The following is a 17,755-nucleotide window of genomic DNA, read 5'->3' on the forward strand; positions in this document are numbered from 1 at the left end:
TTAGTAATGGAGACTAAAAATCTCATTGCTGCAATATACCCAACACAGGTCGATCCTCCTCGCAGTTCCCAGTCTGGAAACTATCATGGTTAATTCCTGATGAATTCATCATGATGGGCTAAAACCTGTTTTCATTTTCATCTATCTCCCTTCACTGGTGCTCCGCCAGCTTATTCCGTAAGCGCAGGCGGGGTTACCATACCATTTTCACCCACCAATAAAAAAAACCGCAAACTTGCAATCAAAAGTACTAATCGCCATTAACTTTCGGTCAAAACCAATTTTTTTTTTTTTTTTTTTTTTTTTTTTTTTTATAGAACTTAGAATGGCAAACAAGCTGACGGCCCACCTGATGGAAAGTGGTAACCGTCGCCTATAGACATTAGCAGTACCATGGACATAACAGAGTATACTGTTTCGCCCATGATACCCCCCATGCGTTGCCATTCCTGAGGACTCAGGTGTTATTCCTCTGTACCCAGTAAATTCACGCCATATCCCACCCTTCAAACCGAAACACAGCCATGCAAACACAACTGCTTCACGGTTGAAACACGAAGGACTAATCCCAAGCAATCGACTTTTGTACAAAGTCTCCCTCTGGTAAACTTTTGACCAACCTGTCCAGTCAAAAGTACTTTTGACTGATTTCGCTAGACAATAATACTTTTGGCTGGTTAAGAGTTTTGACTGCAACATACACATTCTTATAGCACTCCCCAAAATGGATGCTATAACAGGCCCACTAACATTTTCGATTCCCACACAATTTCCACTAAAGTACTCATTCGTACTATCTCAAAATCGTTAAACTTGTAGTTTACGAGTATAACGATACCATAAAATCGATAAAATTTGCATCGGCCCCTCCTCTCCTATTACCATTTATAAAGTGAATCGTACTTTCAATCATTGTAAGCTCATTATAACATGATTACGGCGGCGTATTTCGAGCGTGGCGCAAAATTTAATAAAAGTTACCTGTTACGGTTTCACATAATTCATTTACGTTAATAGGTAAGTACATAATATTTACAGTCTATATCAAAACGGAGCTGTTTTGTTTACCGTTGTTGCGTGTTACCATCTGCAACTGTGGCACATTTTGATAATTCATTATTAATTATTCAAGTAATAAAAACTTCACCTCATTATTTTTTATTTGACGTTGGCGCCGATTCTGAGACACCATTTCTCTAAATCTATCTCTTACTCTAATATTTTATTTTAATAGATTCGCAAAATTACTGTTTTTGATAATCATTGTTATTAATTTATGTAGGTTTATATTCATATGTATGTATTAATATTGTGTCTTTCAAATATTCTTTCCAGAGGGAGACTTTGTACAAAAGTCGATTGCTTGGGTATATATATATATATATATATATATATATATATATATATATATATATATATATATATATATATATATATATATATATATATATATATATAATGATTTATTATTTATGTAAATATTTATTTTAATTTCTGTTTAGCACTACTACTGCCCACTCATTGCTTCCTATGCCACTGCGTTAGGTTGACTGGAAGAAATCTCTTTTAGAGATAAGTTCACCTTTGCTAACATTGTTATTAACTTATTGTTGTTACTGTATGTTTTAGTGCAATAAAGAATATATATATATTATTTTGACTTAAATCTATTAGAAAATTAGTTCACATTGGTCCTTGTAATAAAGATTTCGCTGTGATATTGAAATTTAATTTTTAATTTTTATTCCTACTAATATAAATATTTTTGATATTTAATTTTGTGTTTCTTTGTTTACCAGCTCTTAGCGTCTTAGCCAATCGCTATGAAATTTAATAAACATGTACGAGTACCTACTATATGAGAAGTAGAAAAACACAGGCTACTTATTATCCCAGTCACGTGAACGAAGTCGCGGGCAAAAGATATGTAATAATAAATGTGAGAATGACTAAATAAAATACTAACATAAAAACATTATACGTTTAAAAATCAGATATTTACACATAGATCTTGCGATGCATTTACTTGACGCATAACCTTCTTAATCAGAACTTTGATCTCTGTCAACTATCTATACTCTCCACGTTGAACCATAGTGCGGGTGACAGGTCATTAACCATTAAATAAATAAATGGAAACCTGATTTACGAATTCAATAAATCATTTGATGGTAATCATATTTGATTATTAAATTGACTTCGACTCACCAGCGATGAACCACAGAGGTTTCTAAAGACAACAGCGTGAAGATCGATCTGATAAGTTCTACTACATGGATAATATGATGAGTATATTGCTAGCAATGGAATTTATTTTTAGGTTACAATTGGTAATAATTAAAGAATTAATTAGTACAGAATTACACTATTGCAAAATTTAAATTCTTCTGTTTGTAGTTTAACTTATCTCACTATACTTACATGACCTTATATCAACTCTAACCTAACCTAACCTAATTAGTCTTGGGGAAAGGAATTGTTAGCAATGGAGTTTGACAGCCCCATTGCTAGCAATATGCCTTATTAGGTCGACCTCAACGTGGTTCCCCCTGGAAACCATCGTGAACAATTCTTATTGAATCCGTCACGATGGGCTAACTGACCCACTTCATCCTCACCTATCATCCTTCACTGGTGCCCCGCCGGTACACCGGCGGTATACATACCGATAGCAAGGGTGGGGTTACCATTCCATTATCATTCATTAAAAAAACCTAGTTAGTCATAACTAACAGCAGTCCCGGCATAGAATAGATCACTGGTTCCTTTCCCGTGGGTGTAGTAAGAGAGTGACTAAGGGAGGGCGAAGGATGGGCAACAGCATTCCTCTTAAAACATCTCTAAAGCCTAACCGCGGTTGCCAATCCGAAAGCCAAGCATGGCAACTCAGTAGTTACCATGCTTGCTTTGCCAGTGCAAAACTTCAGCATTCGGCTTATGTTCAGCAGTGGTCAGTTTTTTAAGGCTGATGACATGAATAAAGAACACAAGAGGTCATGTACAATCAACGAGACTCATTTTGGACTCCCTAGTAAAGAAAATAAAAATATAATTATTATATATAATTCTTGCTTGTATATGTAGGTAAAAAATGTCTAGAACTATTCCAAATTTAAATTCGCTAAAGTGTATCCGGGTCCTTTCATACCCTAAAAACTAAGTATCCGTATTTGAATATTTCATTAATTAAATTATATACACCACTATAAATCGTATATTTCTATAATATCCGGACGAATAAAATAAATTATTCATATGGCCGGCAGACCAGCAGATTCAGCCATTAAAAAATTAAGAATTTAAATGTTTTAATTGTTAATATATACACGTATTTACATCAAAGTAGTATTCGTTATGTCAATTAATTCCTATTAACAAAGAACTAAAATTCTAATACATGTCTAATATTATAAATTATTAAGTAATGAAATTGTAAGGATCAAAAATTCTTTTGACATTGAGTTTATCGAGAAATTTACTACCGAAAAAAATATTTTTACGCAACTTAGAATAGCACACAAGCTGATGTCCCACCTGATGGAAAGTGGTAACCATCGCCTATAGACATGAACAGTGCCATGCACATAACAGAGTATACTTCTAGTTTCGCATTTCCTAGCATAAAATTTTAGATGAAGTTTTTTTAAAGTCGATTACACGAACGTAATTCTTCTTTTAATGCACGCATAAATAGACTATGGTAACCGCTTACCATCAAGTGAACCCTTTGCTTGTTTACCGCCTCAGTTGTACATATGTATATTTTAAATTTATGTCTATATGTTTATTATGTCTTCACGAGAAATCAACGAACGAATTTCGACGAAATTTTATAGTCGAATAGTGCTAGTAGGTATAATATATTTTATTAAAATCGGTCGAGTGAATCATTGTGTAGCTACACAACATCAAAGCCAAACTCGAAGTAATCAGAGATGTTAAGTTTTAGCTAAGACCGTAGAGTTGATTTGATACGCACACATATATATGTATATGTATAGGTAGGAATGTAAGATACGTCTAGTAATTTTGGCCAAAGTGATGTTCCATGGAACTATGATATACCATTGTAACATATGTAAATGTGGTATACGTATTCAATTAAGAGTTATAAAGCTCCTTATATTCTAAATTTAATTTACCAGAGGGAGACTTTGTACAAAAGTCGATTGCTTGGATACCTCTGTCCCATTCGTGTTTCTACCGTGAAGCAGTTGTGTTTGCATGGCTGTGTTCCGGTTTGAAGGGTGGGATATAGCGTGAATTTACAGGGTACAAAGGAATAACATCTGAGTCCTTAGGAATGGCAACGCATGGGGGGTATCATGGGCGAAACAGTATAGTCTCTTATGTCCATGGTAATGCTCATGTCTATAGGCGACGATTACCACTTTCCATAAAATGGGCCGTCAGATTGTTTGCCATTCTAAGTTGTATAAAAAAAAATATAACATAAGTTTGAGTTCCACAAAAAAAAACCTACTTCAATTATAGCAAAACCATTTATTTTTATTTAAAATCTAAACCAATAAGTCAAATTTGATAGCTTTTTATGGGACCAATTTGTGAGTATTACTAAGTATATTCTTTAAGAGAAACAATTGTACAAATCAGTTTATAACTGACAGTGTTATTAGGTAAGAAAGACAAAAAAAAAACTAATTGAAGAAGATTTTAACAAATAACTAGTCGACCCCGACAAAGTTCCTTTGTCTCATTTAAAAATATTGATGGTCATTTATCGTGATAAAAACTGTCCTGTCTCTAAAGTTAAAGCAAACAAAATACATTTATAAGATATCTTTAAAATCAGTTGACGTAGGGTGACACCATTTATATCTTATGACCCGAAAAACGTTGTTCTGCCACAAGAATTAATCATAATGGTTTCTAGGGGAACCGCGTGCAGGTCGACATGATAGAGTATATTGCCAACAATGGGGATGTTAAATTACAAACAAAATATTGTAAAGTATATTTATAAAATATACAGGTATATATGTATGGACAGAGGTACCCAAGCAATCGACTTTTGTACAAAGTCTTCCTCTGGTAACAGACATGTTACAACACACACGTATTAGAGGAAAGGGATTGTTAGTAATGAGATAATCTCTAACAGCTACACTACTATCAATATTCCTTATTCCCTATCAGATCGACGTCCGCGTGATCCCCCTTAAAAACCACCATGGTTTTTTTTTTTTTTAATTCTAACGATGGTCCAACTAATTTGATTTAATGGGATGAAAAGGATTGTTAGTAACGGGATCTAAAAACCAGAGTATACCTACTGTTCCACCCATAATACCCAACATTTATTGCCATTCTTGAAGACTATTGTGTTATGCCTCTGTACTCTGTAAATTTACTGCCATATTGGGAAATGGTAGTGAATTTACAAGGTATAGGGTAGGCCCTTTAAAATATAACACAGCAAAGCCCCATGCAAACACAAATGCTTCATAGTAGAAATGCGAATGGGACAGAGGTACCCAAGCAAACGACTTTTGTACAGTCTCCCTCAGGTAGAATATCAGAACAATGTTATCAGTATGAATTTTACGACACATTTAGTTGCTTTACTATTACTACCTTTTACACTGTTTTCATAGGGATTTCTGTCTGTATTTACTAATACTAATTTCACACAAACCGTCGTCATGGGTAACATATTGAGAGAAGCACGCTATGAAAGTAATTTTAGGGTCCCGCATAAAATACAATCGTACCAATTGCATCAAACTTATATACTCACTGCCACAGAAACCGCAAAACAAACATCGAAATAGAACAATCCAGAATACATGAAATCGAAATATCACCCACATCTTCCGCGTGACCGGAATATGTTCATTGACCAAGATAAAAAATAATCTAGTTCCTTCTCCATCGCATATAGTACCTGTAAATTTTATAACGATACGCCAAATTGTTAAGTAGCCAAGAGGCAACAAACAGACGAACATACTCAATTTCACATCTATAATATTAGTCAGAAGAAGTACATAGTTCATATCAGTCTTCTTAATATTTACATTTAAATAGCTAAACAGATTTTGATAAAATTTCGTGTATAATATACTCAAATCTGCCGAAGGATATAAACTAAGTACTTTTTGAACAACCCCTAATAAAATAGCATTAGCCAAGACGGTAGTACAAGGTACAAATTGAAAAAAAATATAATTCACCAACATCAATGTCTCTGCTAAGTATTTTGGCGGGAACAATAAAGAATATCTAAAGAGTCTACGGAACCTCATCCCCATAAGTTCGTTTTATCTTATTAACGACACAAAATCTCTCTGTAAATGTGTGCGTAACTACCTGCCGTATCCGGTAGCTACGCGTCACGCCTGTTAGCCTGTTACCATTTCAAAATAAAACAAAAAAAATTAAACTCGTATTTAACAATTAACACCCCATCCATCGCTCTTTATAGCTGGACAACAAGAAGCGAAGAGTTATCGTTTAAGCAATGGAATGTAAAATTATTCGAGGCCTGCTAACACGTCATTATTTATTATTATTGACATTGAAAAAATAGTCGAGCATGTCCAATGGGGACGGCTCGCGTCAATTTGGTTCGGGATAAGAAAGTAGATAATTATGTAGAGGTTTTTTATCGTCTTATCCTTAACTAACTGTAACCTGCTTTGTCTGTTTTGACTTAGGATAGAAAGTAGCTTAATCCAGGACACGGTCCATCTGTTATCATAATTCGTTCAAAACCGTCCAATCATTTAAACGTAATTGAGAGACGAATAACCAAATTTTTACATTTTATTAAAAAGGCAGTCGGTTTTCAGGTTTCCGTGCCTGATAATAAAGGTGGAACCCTTATAAAAGCCCTTTGCTATTCGTCTGTCAAGCCCCTTTTTCTCAGAAACGCATGGAAAAATCAAGCTGTAATTAATATCAAATACTCCAAGTCTGCAAGTCCTTGAAGCTGTGAAAAAATTAAACTTCTAAAGTAGGAAATCAAAAGATTCGACCGAATTTGAAAAAAGAAATTTGGTTGGAAACAATGTCATACAGCACAAGTAAGTGGAAATATCAGAAAATTTCAAATTTGTATTTAAATCACAATCATATATTATTCATATATTTTTCCCAAAAAAAACGACTTCAAATGTGACAAAATATTTTTTTTTATCTCATAATTAATGTACTAAAACGATTTAAATAAAATAATATATATAGGACCAATCTGTAAATATATCCTTTTAGATAAAAAGAATTTTCCAAATCGGTTTACAACTAACGGAGTTATGAGGTAACAAACATTAAAAAAAAACATACAACCGAATTGAAAACTCCTTCTTTTTGAAAAAAATTTTTGCAATGTTTTAATTATAATTGTACAGAAACCCCAATACGCGAGCCCTTCTCGCACTTGGCCGGTTTGTTCATTATAATAACCCATGAATTTCATGGATAAAAAAGTTGACCTGTTTTGGCGAAGTATTTGTAGGGAGACACTCTAGCTATATAGGAGTAATCAAAGCAAAAACCATAATATTTTAAAACAAATACATATACAGAGGGGGGAAAGGGATTGTTAGCAATGGAGCTTGACAAGCAATGGACTTGCTAGCAATATGCCCTATTAGGTCGACCTCCACGTAGTTCCCCATGGAAACCATTGTGAACAATTCTTGTTGAATTCGTCACAATGGGCTAACTGACCTGCTTCATCCTCACCTATCATCCTTCACTGGTGCCCCGCCGGTGTATACCGATAGCGCGGGTGGGGTTACCATTCCATTATCATCCATTAAAAAAAATACATATACAGAGGGGGGAAAGGGATTGTTAGCAATGGAGTTTGACAAGCCCATTGCTAGCAATATGCCCTATTAGGTCGACCTCCACGTAGTTCCCCATGGAAACCATTGTGAACAATTCTTGTTGAATTCGTCACAATGGGCTAACTGACCTGCTTCATCCTCACCTATCATCCTTCACTGGTGCCTCGCTGTATATATACCGATAGTGCAGGTGGGTTAGCATTCCATTATCACCCATTAAAAAGAAATACATGCACAGATATATATTTGCAAAAAAAAATGACAGTAATTAATTAAAGCGCTACATGTCACATTTGTTAATTAGATATTAAAACATTCGCCTAGTTAGTCAATAAGTGGTTAACATAAATAAACATTACGCAATTATAAGGTTCACAACTATGGGTCATGAATTCCTCTACACTACGGTACTAGTGTAGTATTTATCTGTGACTATAGTAATAGGGGTCACAGATTACTTAATAGCATAGATAGATAAAAATATTTTAACCGTGTTAATATACAGTAACGATACATTGAACGATACAGTTCAAATTCTTTTTATTATTCTCATAAAAAAAATATATGACTTATTATAGAAAATTATATAAATCGATTTAAAATACCTTACAAAGTACCCATTTTAGAGCATCTGGCAAATTTTATACAATAATTAAGATTTTGTGTCATAAAATAAAAAAAATTCAATTGAGGCAAAAGCAGTTTTTTTGATATATATAAACTAAACTACTAAACCGATTTTGATAAAATTTCTATGGGACTAATCTATAAGTACATATATATCCTTTCAGATAAAAAAATCCAAATCCATTTATGATAGCGGAGTCATGAGGTAGCCAACTTAAAAAACAATGCAACCAAATTGAGAACTGCCTTTTACTGAAGTTGGTTGAAAACAATGTAGACTACATGGCTATCATTACAACATACACCGATGATGTCTACACATACATCTTAAATATGCACGTGTTAGCATATATTGAGCGCTATATGTTACATTTTAGAATAATCATATTATTTTGATAGAGATGGTGGGAATTGTCATAATATTGTTATACTCATATAAGTATACAGTAATTAATCTAATTAATTAAGTGCGATTAAATTTCATATACCATATTAAAATAATTATATTATTATTATATTTCTTTATTAACCAATGTAACAATTTTCGTCACACAATGGCAAGTAAATATTTATAATTAATTAATAAATAATTTTTAAATCAATAAAATAAACAATAACAATTATAATAATATTTGAAACATAAATAACAAAACAATATTATAAATTAATTACAGTACCTACATGTCAATATAATGGTAATTACATATCAAGAATGGTGACTAGAATTAGTCAATAATTACACACCTGCTAGTGCCGGTACAATAGCTGCTAAAAATAACTGCAAGATAAACGTTGACGCCATTTTGATCTGGAACAAAAAAATTATTATTCGTTTACAAATACATGTAAAACGTTTAGCTGAGAGATTTTATTTATTTTTTTAATGGGTGATAATGGAATGGTAACCCCACCCGCGCTATCGGTATACACCGGCGGGGCACCAGTAAAATATATAATAGGTGAGAATGAAGCAGGTCAGTTAGCCCATCGTGACGAATTCAACAAGAATTGTTCACGATAGTTTCCAGGGGGAACCATGTGGAGGTCAACCTAATAGGGCATATTGCTAGCAATGGGCTTGTCAAACTCCATTGCTAACAATCCCTTTCCCCCCTAGCTGAGAGATTAGTTAAGGATGTAATTAATAATATTCAGTACAACATAATGTTAACAATCATCATAAAATAACATAACCATAATTGAATTAGAACGATATTATCTAGATCCCAAAATTTACTATTAAGTAGTATACATTTACCAGAGGGAGACTTTGTACAAAAGTTGTTTGCTTGAGCACCTCTGTCCCATTCGTGTTTCTACCGTGAAGCAGCTGTATGGCTGTGTTTCGGTTTGAAGGGTGGTATATGGCAGTAAATTTACAGGGTACAGAGGAATAACACCTGAGTCCTCAGGAATGGCAACGCATGGGGGATATCATAGGCGAAACAGTTATATCCATGGTACTGCTCATATCTATAGGCGACGGTTACCACTTTCCATCAGGTGGGCCGTCAGCTTGTTTGTCATTCTAAGTCGCATAAAAAAATACATGATTAGATGTTATGAGTGTATAAACCGAAAAAACAATTATATTATGTAATTAAAACAATTATACAAGCAAATAAAGATAATAATCACCTCCCTACTACCCTTAGTAACTAAAATTAATTGTAATATAAAGAATAGATCAGAGATGTTTAAAATAATATTATAGGTGTTTATATAAAACGGACACCAGTAAGCACTCCGACATCTAATTCAAATGAAACAATAAATTAATTTCAACGCAATATTAAGTCCCCGCACCAGAGGTCGTTAATTCGAATCTTACTGATTAAATTTATTTTATTATTATTATTTAATTTTATTATTATTTATTCTAATTAAATTTATTTTGTGTGCAAATTCAAATTTCCGACTAATTACAGTTGATTTGAACCACTTTCAATAAAAAAAATCTTATTGGGAAAAGTTGCATATAGGGAAAAAAGGAGTACAAAAATACTTACTCCCTGGAAAATATTTTTACTTATTTCTTTTACTAACTGGACTGAGTAGAATAAACAAAATATAAATAATGTAGCTTATATAGAGCGTTCACTGTATCACCAGAGGGAGACTTTATACAAAAATCGTTTGCTTGGGTACCTCTGTCCCCATTCGTGTTTCAACCGTAAAGCAGTTGTGTTTGCATGGCTGTATTTCGGTTTGAAGGGTGGGATATGGCGTGAATTTACAGGGTACAGAGGAATAACACCTAAATCCTCAAGAATGACAACGCATGGGAGGTATCATGGGCGAAACAGTATACTCTGTTATGTCCATGGTACTGCTCATGTCTATAGGCAACGGTTACCACTTTCCATCAGGTGGGCCGTCAGCTTGTTTGCCATTCTAAGTTGTATAAAATAAAAATCTTGTAATGGAAAACACCGATAACAAACTAGACTAATTCGAGTGACGGCGGTGAGCTCGCCCCACGCCTCGATGGATTTTCACAATTTTGGTAAATGTGGGTATATTCACCAGAACGATAATAATAGCCTAGAAATATAAAAATTAGAGATTACAGTCGTCTCGCGAACATTTTATTTATTTATATTTATTACGTTTTTCGCTAAAGAAATATAATGAGAATAAAAAGAATAATGATATGTCAAAATACTAACAAGGCTCTATTAATAAAGTATTGAAGATATTCTGTGATTACATGGTATTCCAATACCTAATATTATCAAGTCTCTGCGACAAATGTGTTCTGGAAACTTAGGTCATAGGTGTCGATTCAAATTGAGATCTGTCTCGAACTTAGGTTTCGAACGACGTCAATTTAGCATGTCTACATGTAGCTCGTCAATATACAAATTTGGAAGCGATAAACTTGTAGGTATATGGTAGAAATACTAAATGGTCATGCGAGATCGATATAGTCTTGTTAATTTTAAATTATTATCTAAATACAATACAAATATTGCAAAGAATAAAAATTATTTACCTTAATATAAATACGTTTAGTTATTTCTAAAGATGATGAAATAATTTAAATATGGAATGAAAACAAGACACAACACTTTCGCCAGAAAAAAAAGTTTTGTTTACAAAATAAAAGAAATAAATCATTCAAAAATAGAATGTTGTAATACAAAACCGTATGTGCACGTGACCAAACGCGAAAGTTATATGTTAAAAACGTGCCCAACCGTTACAATCCCTTGTTATATTTTTAACTAAGTTATAACAAGAAAATGAAAAGTTCAGTCATGCAGGATAAAGCAAATCCATAATTAAGACGAATGTAAATTACGCCATTTATAAAACAATATCATGCCTATTTTCAAACTACTGTTAGTGCCATCAAATATGTAGAATCCTGGACTTATAATATTATGTAGATATGTATATATATATATATATATATATATATATATATATATATATATATATATATATATATATATATATATATATATATAAAAGATATAAAAGAAAATAATTATAAAAAAACTACGTACATATCTACATAATTTTATATCCTAACATAAAACACACCAAAAAAAGGTTTCATCATCAACATCATCATATCAGCCTTTAACTGTCTACTGCTGAACATAAGCCTCCCCTTGGGAGGTTTTGTCAGTAGTTGCCACGCTTGGCAGGTGGATTAGTAACCGCAGTCATGCTTTAGAGATGTATTTAGAGGGACGCTACTGCCTATCCCTCGCCCTCCCTCAGTCGGCTCTTACGACACCCACGAGATAAGAAGCGGTACCCTATTCTATGCCGGGACCACACGGCCAATTATATTGAATTAACAAAGAATTGTATATATATTATTACATTTGTAAAAATATTATTGCATAAGTATTGTATGTAACGAATTAATTTCATTGTTCATAGAAAGGGCCTCTAGCAATTTACATACATAATGGGACTTATAGAGATAAATAATATATTTTACATGTAAACCAATTATCTATTTACGACCAAGTAGTCAGCCCCATTCTGTACTATTTTATTCGCAGATTTTAAAATTTCTCAATAGATTCTCGTAACTACTCTATTGAGGGAATGCTGCAAGGCGTGTACTTTATTTTTTAAATGGATGATATTGGAATGATTACCCCGCCTGCGCTATCGGGATACACTGACTGGGCACCAATGAGGGATGATAGGTGAGGATGAAAAGGCAGGTCAGTTAGCCATCGTGACAAATTCCACTAGAATTAACCACGATGGCTTCCAGGGGGAACCGCATGGAAGTCGACCTGATGCTGACTATAATATAGTGAGGAATGATAGGTGAGCAATGGGACGAATGTTGATGCTATCAGGTCACTTGAAAATGTTATAGTAACCCCGCCTGCGCTAACGTTATACGCTTGCGGCGCACCAGTGAAGAGTGATAGATGAGAATCGGATTGTATTTATCCAAAATTTACCAGGATGGTTTAGCATGGGATTCTCTGGGGGAACCGCACTACATCGATTTTTTTGACGGATGAAAATGGAATGGTCACCTGCGTTATCTTAAGAATATAATACTAATAATAGATCAATCCCTATAAGGTCTTTTTTTTATACAACTTACCACCAATCCATTTTCTATCAAAAAAAATTTTTTATACAACTTATGGATTATGGTATATTAGAATGTTTAATAAATAAATAAAATAAAAATAATAATAAATTGCAAACAAGCTGACGGTCCATCTGATGGACTGCATGATGTTTATCAGTGGTCGATATTCTTAGTCGCCTATAGACATGAGCAAACAGTACCATGTTAACATAACGTCGCCTATAGACATGAGCAGTACCATGTTAACATAACAGAATATCTGTTTCGCCCATTATACCCCACATGCGTTGCCATTCCTGAGGACTCAGATGTTATTCCTCTGTACCCTGTAAATTCTCGCCATAACCCACCCTTCAAACCGAAACAGCCATGCAAACACAACTGTTTTACGGTTAAAACACGAATGGGACAGAGGTACCCAAGCAAGCGACTTTTGTACAAAGTCTCCCTCTGGTAAAAAGGTCTTTTTATTAACCCTTTACACTCCGTTGTCGCCATATAATATTTGCGACATTAAAATGCTAACATTAAATCCATTATCGCGGTTACGACGACACGGTTGTTTTACTGACTCAGCGCCCATAATACTTAGGTAAGCGAAATCGTTTATGTCTATCTTATGGTGTTTATCATATGTTTATTATATTAACATTATAATAAGTTATTGATAAGTTAATGAATTATGGGTATCCTCTATGAGTTACTAGACTGGATTGCAAAGGGTTAAAATCCCTCTCCTCCCGCACTACTCCAGGTGGCCTATCAGCTTGTCTGCCATTCTAAGTACCTGTTCTAAGGAAATTTCTAAGAGGTTTTAATACGAATGTAACCTAGTTGCTAAAGCAAACGAGCTCTAGTTCGTAGTCGGAGTTAGTGACAGATTGATAGGAAATTACTCATCTGACTGGGGTTGCCAGTATATTGAAGGCTTGATAAATTGACCAATTTCGTTGAAAAGAATCCATTCATCATTATGATCGCATTTTTAGGGTCCCGTAACCAAACGGCCCGTCTGTCCGTGCATTGTAATAGTAACATCTTAAATAGTGATGTAGCGAATCGTTAAAAACGTATTTATTGATCAGTATACTAGATTCAGGAATACGGACATCTAGATTTTTTTAGTTTAAAAAAAATAGTACCTTTCAAAATAGGTATCAATTAAAGTATCGTATATGTTATGGTCTTGTGGTCCCGGCATAGAATGGGGCACCCCTCCCTTTCTCGTGGTTGTCGTACGATGCGACTAAAGAAACGTAATGGTAGAGAGCAGCAGTTTTTCCTCTTAAAACATCACTAAAAGCCCAACTGCGGTTGCCAACCAACCTGCCAAACGTGGCAACTATTGGCAAAACTCCCCTTATGGGGAAGACTTATGTTAGCAGTGAATAATTAACGGCTTATGTAACAACTATATAGATTTAAAAAACAACCTATCTGAAATCGATCTGAAAGCATATCCTTTCAAAATTTTCATTCTTTTACTTATTATTTATTTAATTCATTAAAAAAAATATTTCAAATCAGTTTATAAATGGCGGAACTCAGCGTATAAAAAATACATTCAAAATTGAAGACCTCCTTTTATGAAATTCTTTAATGATATTAAGTTAATATTGTAATTAGATTATCCGGTACTCGTGATGCTATTTTAATATACGCATATTAGCGTACGTAATTTGCAAATACGAACGCGATTACAATATCAAGAGTACGGTACGATATTGTCATTGATTAAAGAAGGACATTGATAAACAAACAGAGTGTTTATTATGCAAGGACGATCGTCTCTGCCTTCACCATCAATACTGTACGTAACCACAATAGTATCGTACAATTGTAAATTAATTATATTCAATTCATGTGTCAAAGAAAATTTACTGTACACATAACTGACAGATTCCCGCTAAATTCATCCAAATTGAGAATTCGTTTAATAATTCCTCGCGTGTTTGTTTATAGCTTAGTACGATAAATGCATAGCTAATGCATTTATGATATAAAAACTGATGCTAATGTGATAACAGTTAGTACTTTGACCAGTTTTGAAACGATGGTGGAACGACGGAAACCGTCACTTTAAATTGTATATAGATTGCGTGTCGGCCATCTTGGCACATTATTTATTAGACACGTGTAATAAATGTCAATTTATAAGCGGCGACGAATTTTTAATTAAAGTCTTTACTACCAACAATACGGTACGTTTAAATTAAAAAAAAAAAAGATAACGAGATGTAATCATATTCATTGAACATGAATCGCCTTCGTTACATAAAACACGTTATTTACAAAGAATAACAGTTATTATGCTTTATAAATATATGTTTCTAAGACATTTATTAGAAGATTGAAATATATTGTGGGAGAGAAGAGATTGTTAGCAATGACGATTAGTAACCCCATTGCTAGCAATACCTTGTCAAGTCGACCTCCACGCGGTCTCCCTGGAAACCATCGTGTTCTATTCCAAGTGAAATCATCACATAGGACTAACTGGCCTACCTTTTTATTCTCACCTATCAAATTTCACTAGTGTCCCGCCAGCGTATACCGTTAATGCAGGCGGGGTTACCATTCCATTATCATCCGTTTAAAAAAAGAAGTACATTTTTCTAAATCGATTAGAAGATTAAAACATAGAACACAAAATAAAAACAAATATAAAAGAGGTATGCAATCTGTAGCTGCCAGTATGTCAGCAACACCTATAGGTATAATGTTATAAACAAGAAGGTGAGTTTATTTGTTTGTATCTTCTTGGCGCCTTAACGTCTCGGACAAACGTCATAAAATTTGCATGCAGGACACGTATTACTAGGGTTTATTTTGGATGGAGAAGGACATACTCTAAACTCAAGCTAATAAATATATCCCAGACTAGCGGACGATTTTTTTTTTATGTAACTTAGAATCGCAAACAAATGGAAACCACGCCCACCTGATGGAAAGTAGTAACCGTCATCTATAAACATGAAGAGTACCATAGACGTAACAGAATGTACTGTGTCGCCCATGATAATATTTATGCGTTGCCATTTCTGAGGAGTAAAGTGTTATAGCTCTGTACCCTGTAATTTCATTGCCATATCCCACCCTTTAAACCGAACACAACCGTGTTTGCAACACAACTGCTTCACGGTAGAAACACAAATGAAACAGAGATACTCAAAAAGACGCCTTTTATAGAAAGTGTATATGAAATATTAACTTATATTAAAACATTACGATACTATATAAATATATATTTGTTCAGAAAATATCTATTTATACCATTTTTTTAAATAGATGATAATAAAATGGTAACCCCGCCTGCGCTATTGGTATACACTGGCGGGGCACCAGTGAATTGTGATAGATGAGAATAAAAAACACGCCAGTTAGACCATCATGATGAATTCATCAGAAATTAATCATAATAGTTTCCAGAGGGAACCGCGAGGAGGTCGACCTGGTTGGGTATATTGCTAGCAATGGAATTCTTAGTCTCCATTACTAATAATCCCTTTCCCCCCTATTTATACCATAAACCTCGCTAATAACAAGTATAGAACTGCATTTATATTGTGAAACCAATAAAAATCACTTGGAGCTTTATTGTATACTGGGATAAAAAGACATCAAAAGGACCTCGTTAATTCAAGGAGGTGCCTACTCGAATTAAATTCCCTCTTGTGTCACTGAAATCCAATATTTTAATTATGTTAAAACAGTCAAACTACATTATATGCCCGCATACCACACTCCGCGCCATTCAATCATGGCGTCCATTCTTTTGATTACTTCATAAGCTCGTAACCCTTTAGTCTCGGTATTTAAGACTAGATAGGGCGATGGCTTTTTTATGAAATAGGTAATCGTTTAATTTTATCATCATTTTATCTGTGGCCACACAATTGTATTTCGTAGAACATTAAGAAAGAAACTTTCGACTACTTTCATCCAAAATTGAAATAATCGTTAAATTTTATGTTATTTCAATAGATATCGTTTGAACTTAGAAACTTGTAGAATGAATTGTAGGTATAAATGCAGTCGGTAATGAAAAAGTCACTATTCAAATTAGCTTAACTCTAAGTTTACTTAAATGAATGTTTTCCTTTCTTTCAATTACGTACAACCAAATACGATAAATAAGAGTAAATGATAATGACATTAACAACTATAGGCGTTAACTATAATTAAAACGTAAACATATTTAAAGGGGGAGCCGAGTGTGATGTACCCTCCCCAAATTTATCTGGTCTTAGTGAATGATAATGGAATGGTAACCCCGCCTGCGCTATCGGTATACGCTGAAGGAACACCAGTGAGTGGTGATAGCTGAGAATCAAAATAGGTTAGTTAGCTCGTTGTGACGAATTCAACAAAAAACACGATGGTTTCCAAGGGGAACCGCATAAAGGTCGACCTCTCAGGGTATATTGCAAACGATGATGATATACGTCTTTATCATTAACAACCCCTCTGGCGATACCCAGAATTCTCTGGTGAATTAGGAGCGGAGATTCCAACTATGAACTATGAGTCCTCAGGAATGGCAACGCATGGGGGGTATCATGTGCGAAACAGTATACTATACTATGTCCATGGTACTTCTCATGTCTATAGGCGACGGTTACCACTTTCCATCAGGTGGGCCGTCAGCTTATTTGCCATTGTAAGTTGTATAAAAAAAAAGTGGCTGACACCACTTAGAAGTTGACATGGTTGGTTCCAGAGAGCATTTTAAACC

The 17,755-nt window shown here is 34.1% G+C and overlaps 1 protein-coding gene across 2 annotated transcripts in view; it reads right to left on the minus strand.

The window, feature by feature from the left end:
- LOC113513763 (interference hedgehog-like) overlaps window positions 1-17,755 on the minus strand; it is a 67,664-nt gene that overhangs the window by 33,961 nt on the left and 15,948 nt on the right. For both annotated transcript variants that reach the window (XM_052893624.1, XM_052893623.1), the window contains exon 2: window positions 9,186-9,249. In XM_052893624.1, coding sequence (XP_052749584.1) covers window positions 9,186-9,243 — 58 coding nt within the window. In that variant the 5' untranslated portion in view covers window positions 9,244-9,249. The remainder of the gene's footprint in view (window positions 1-9,185; window positions 9,250-17,755) is intronic.

Source organism: Galleria mellonella, unplaced genomic scaffold (genome assembly GCF_026898425.1).
Source record: "Galleria mellonella isolate WM207_F2 unplaced genomic scaffold, CSIRO_AGI_GalMel_v1 utg182, whole genome shotgun sequence".
In the NCBI taxonomy this organism is placed as follows: domain Eukaryota; kingdom Metazoa; phylum Arthropoda; class Insecta; order Lepidoptera; family Pyralidae; genus Galleria; species Galleria mellonella.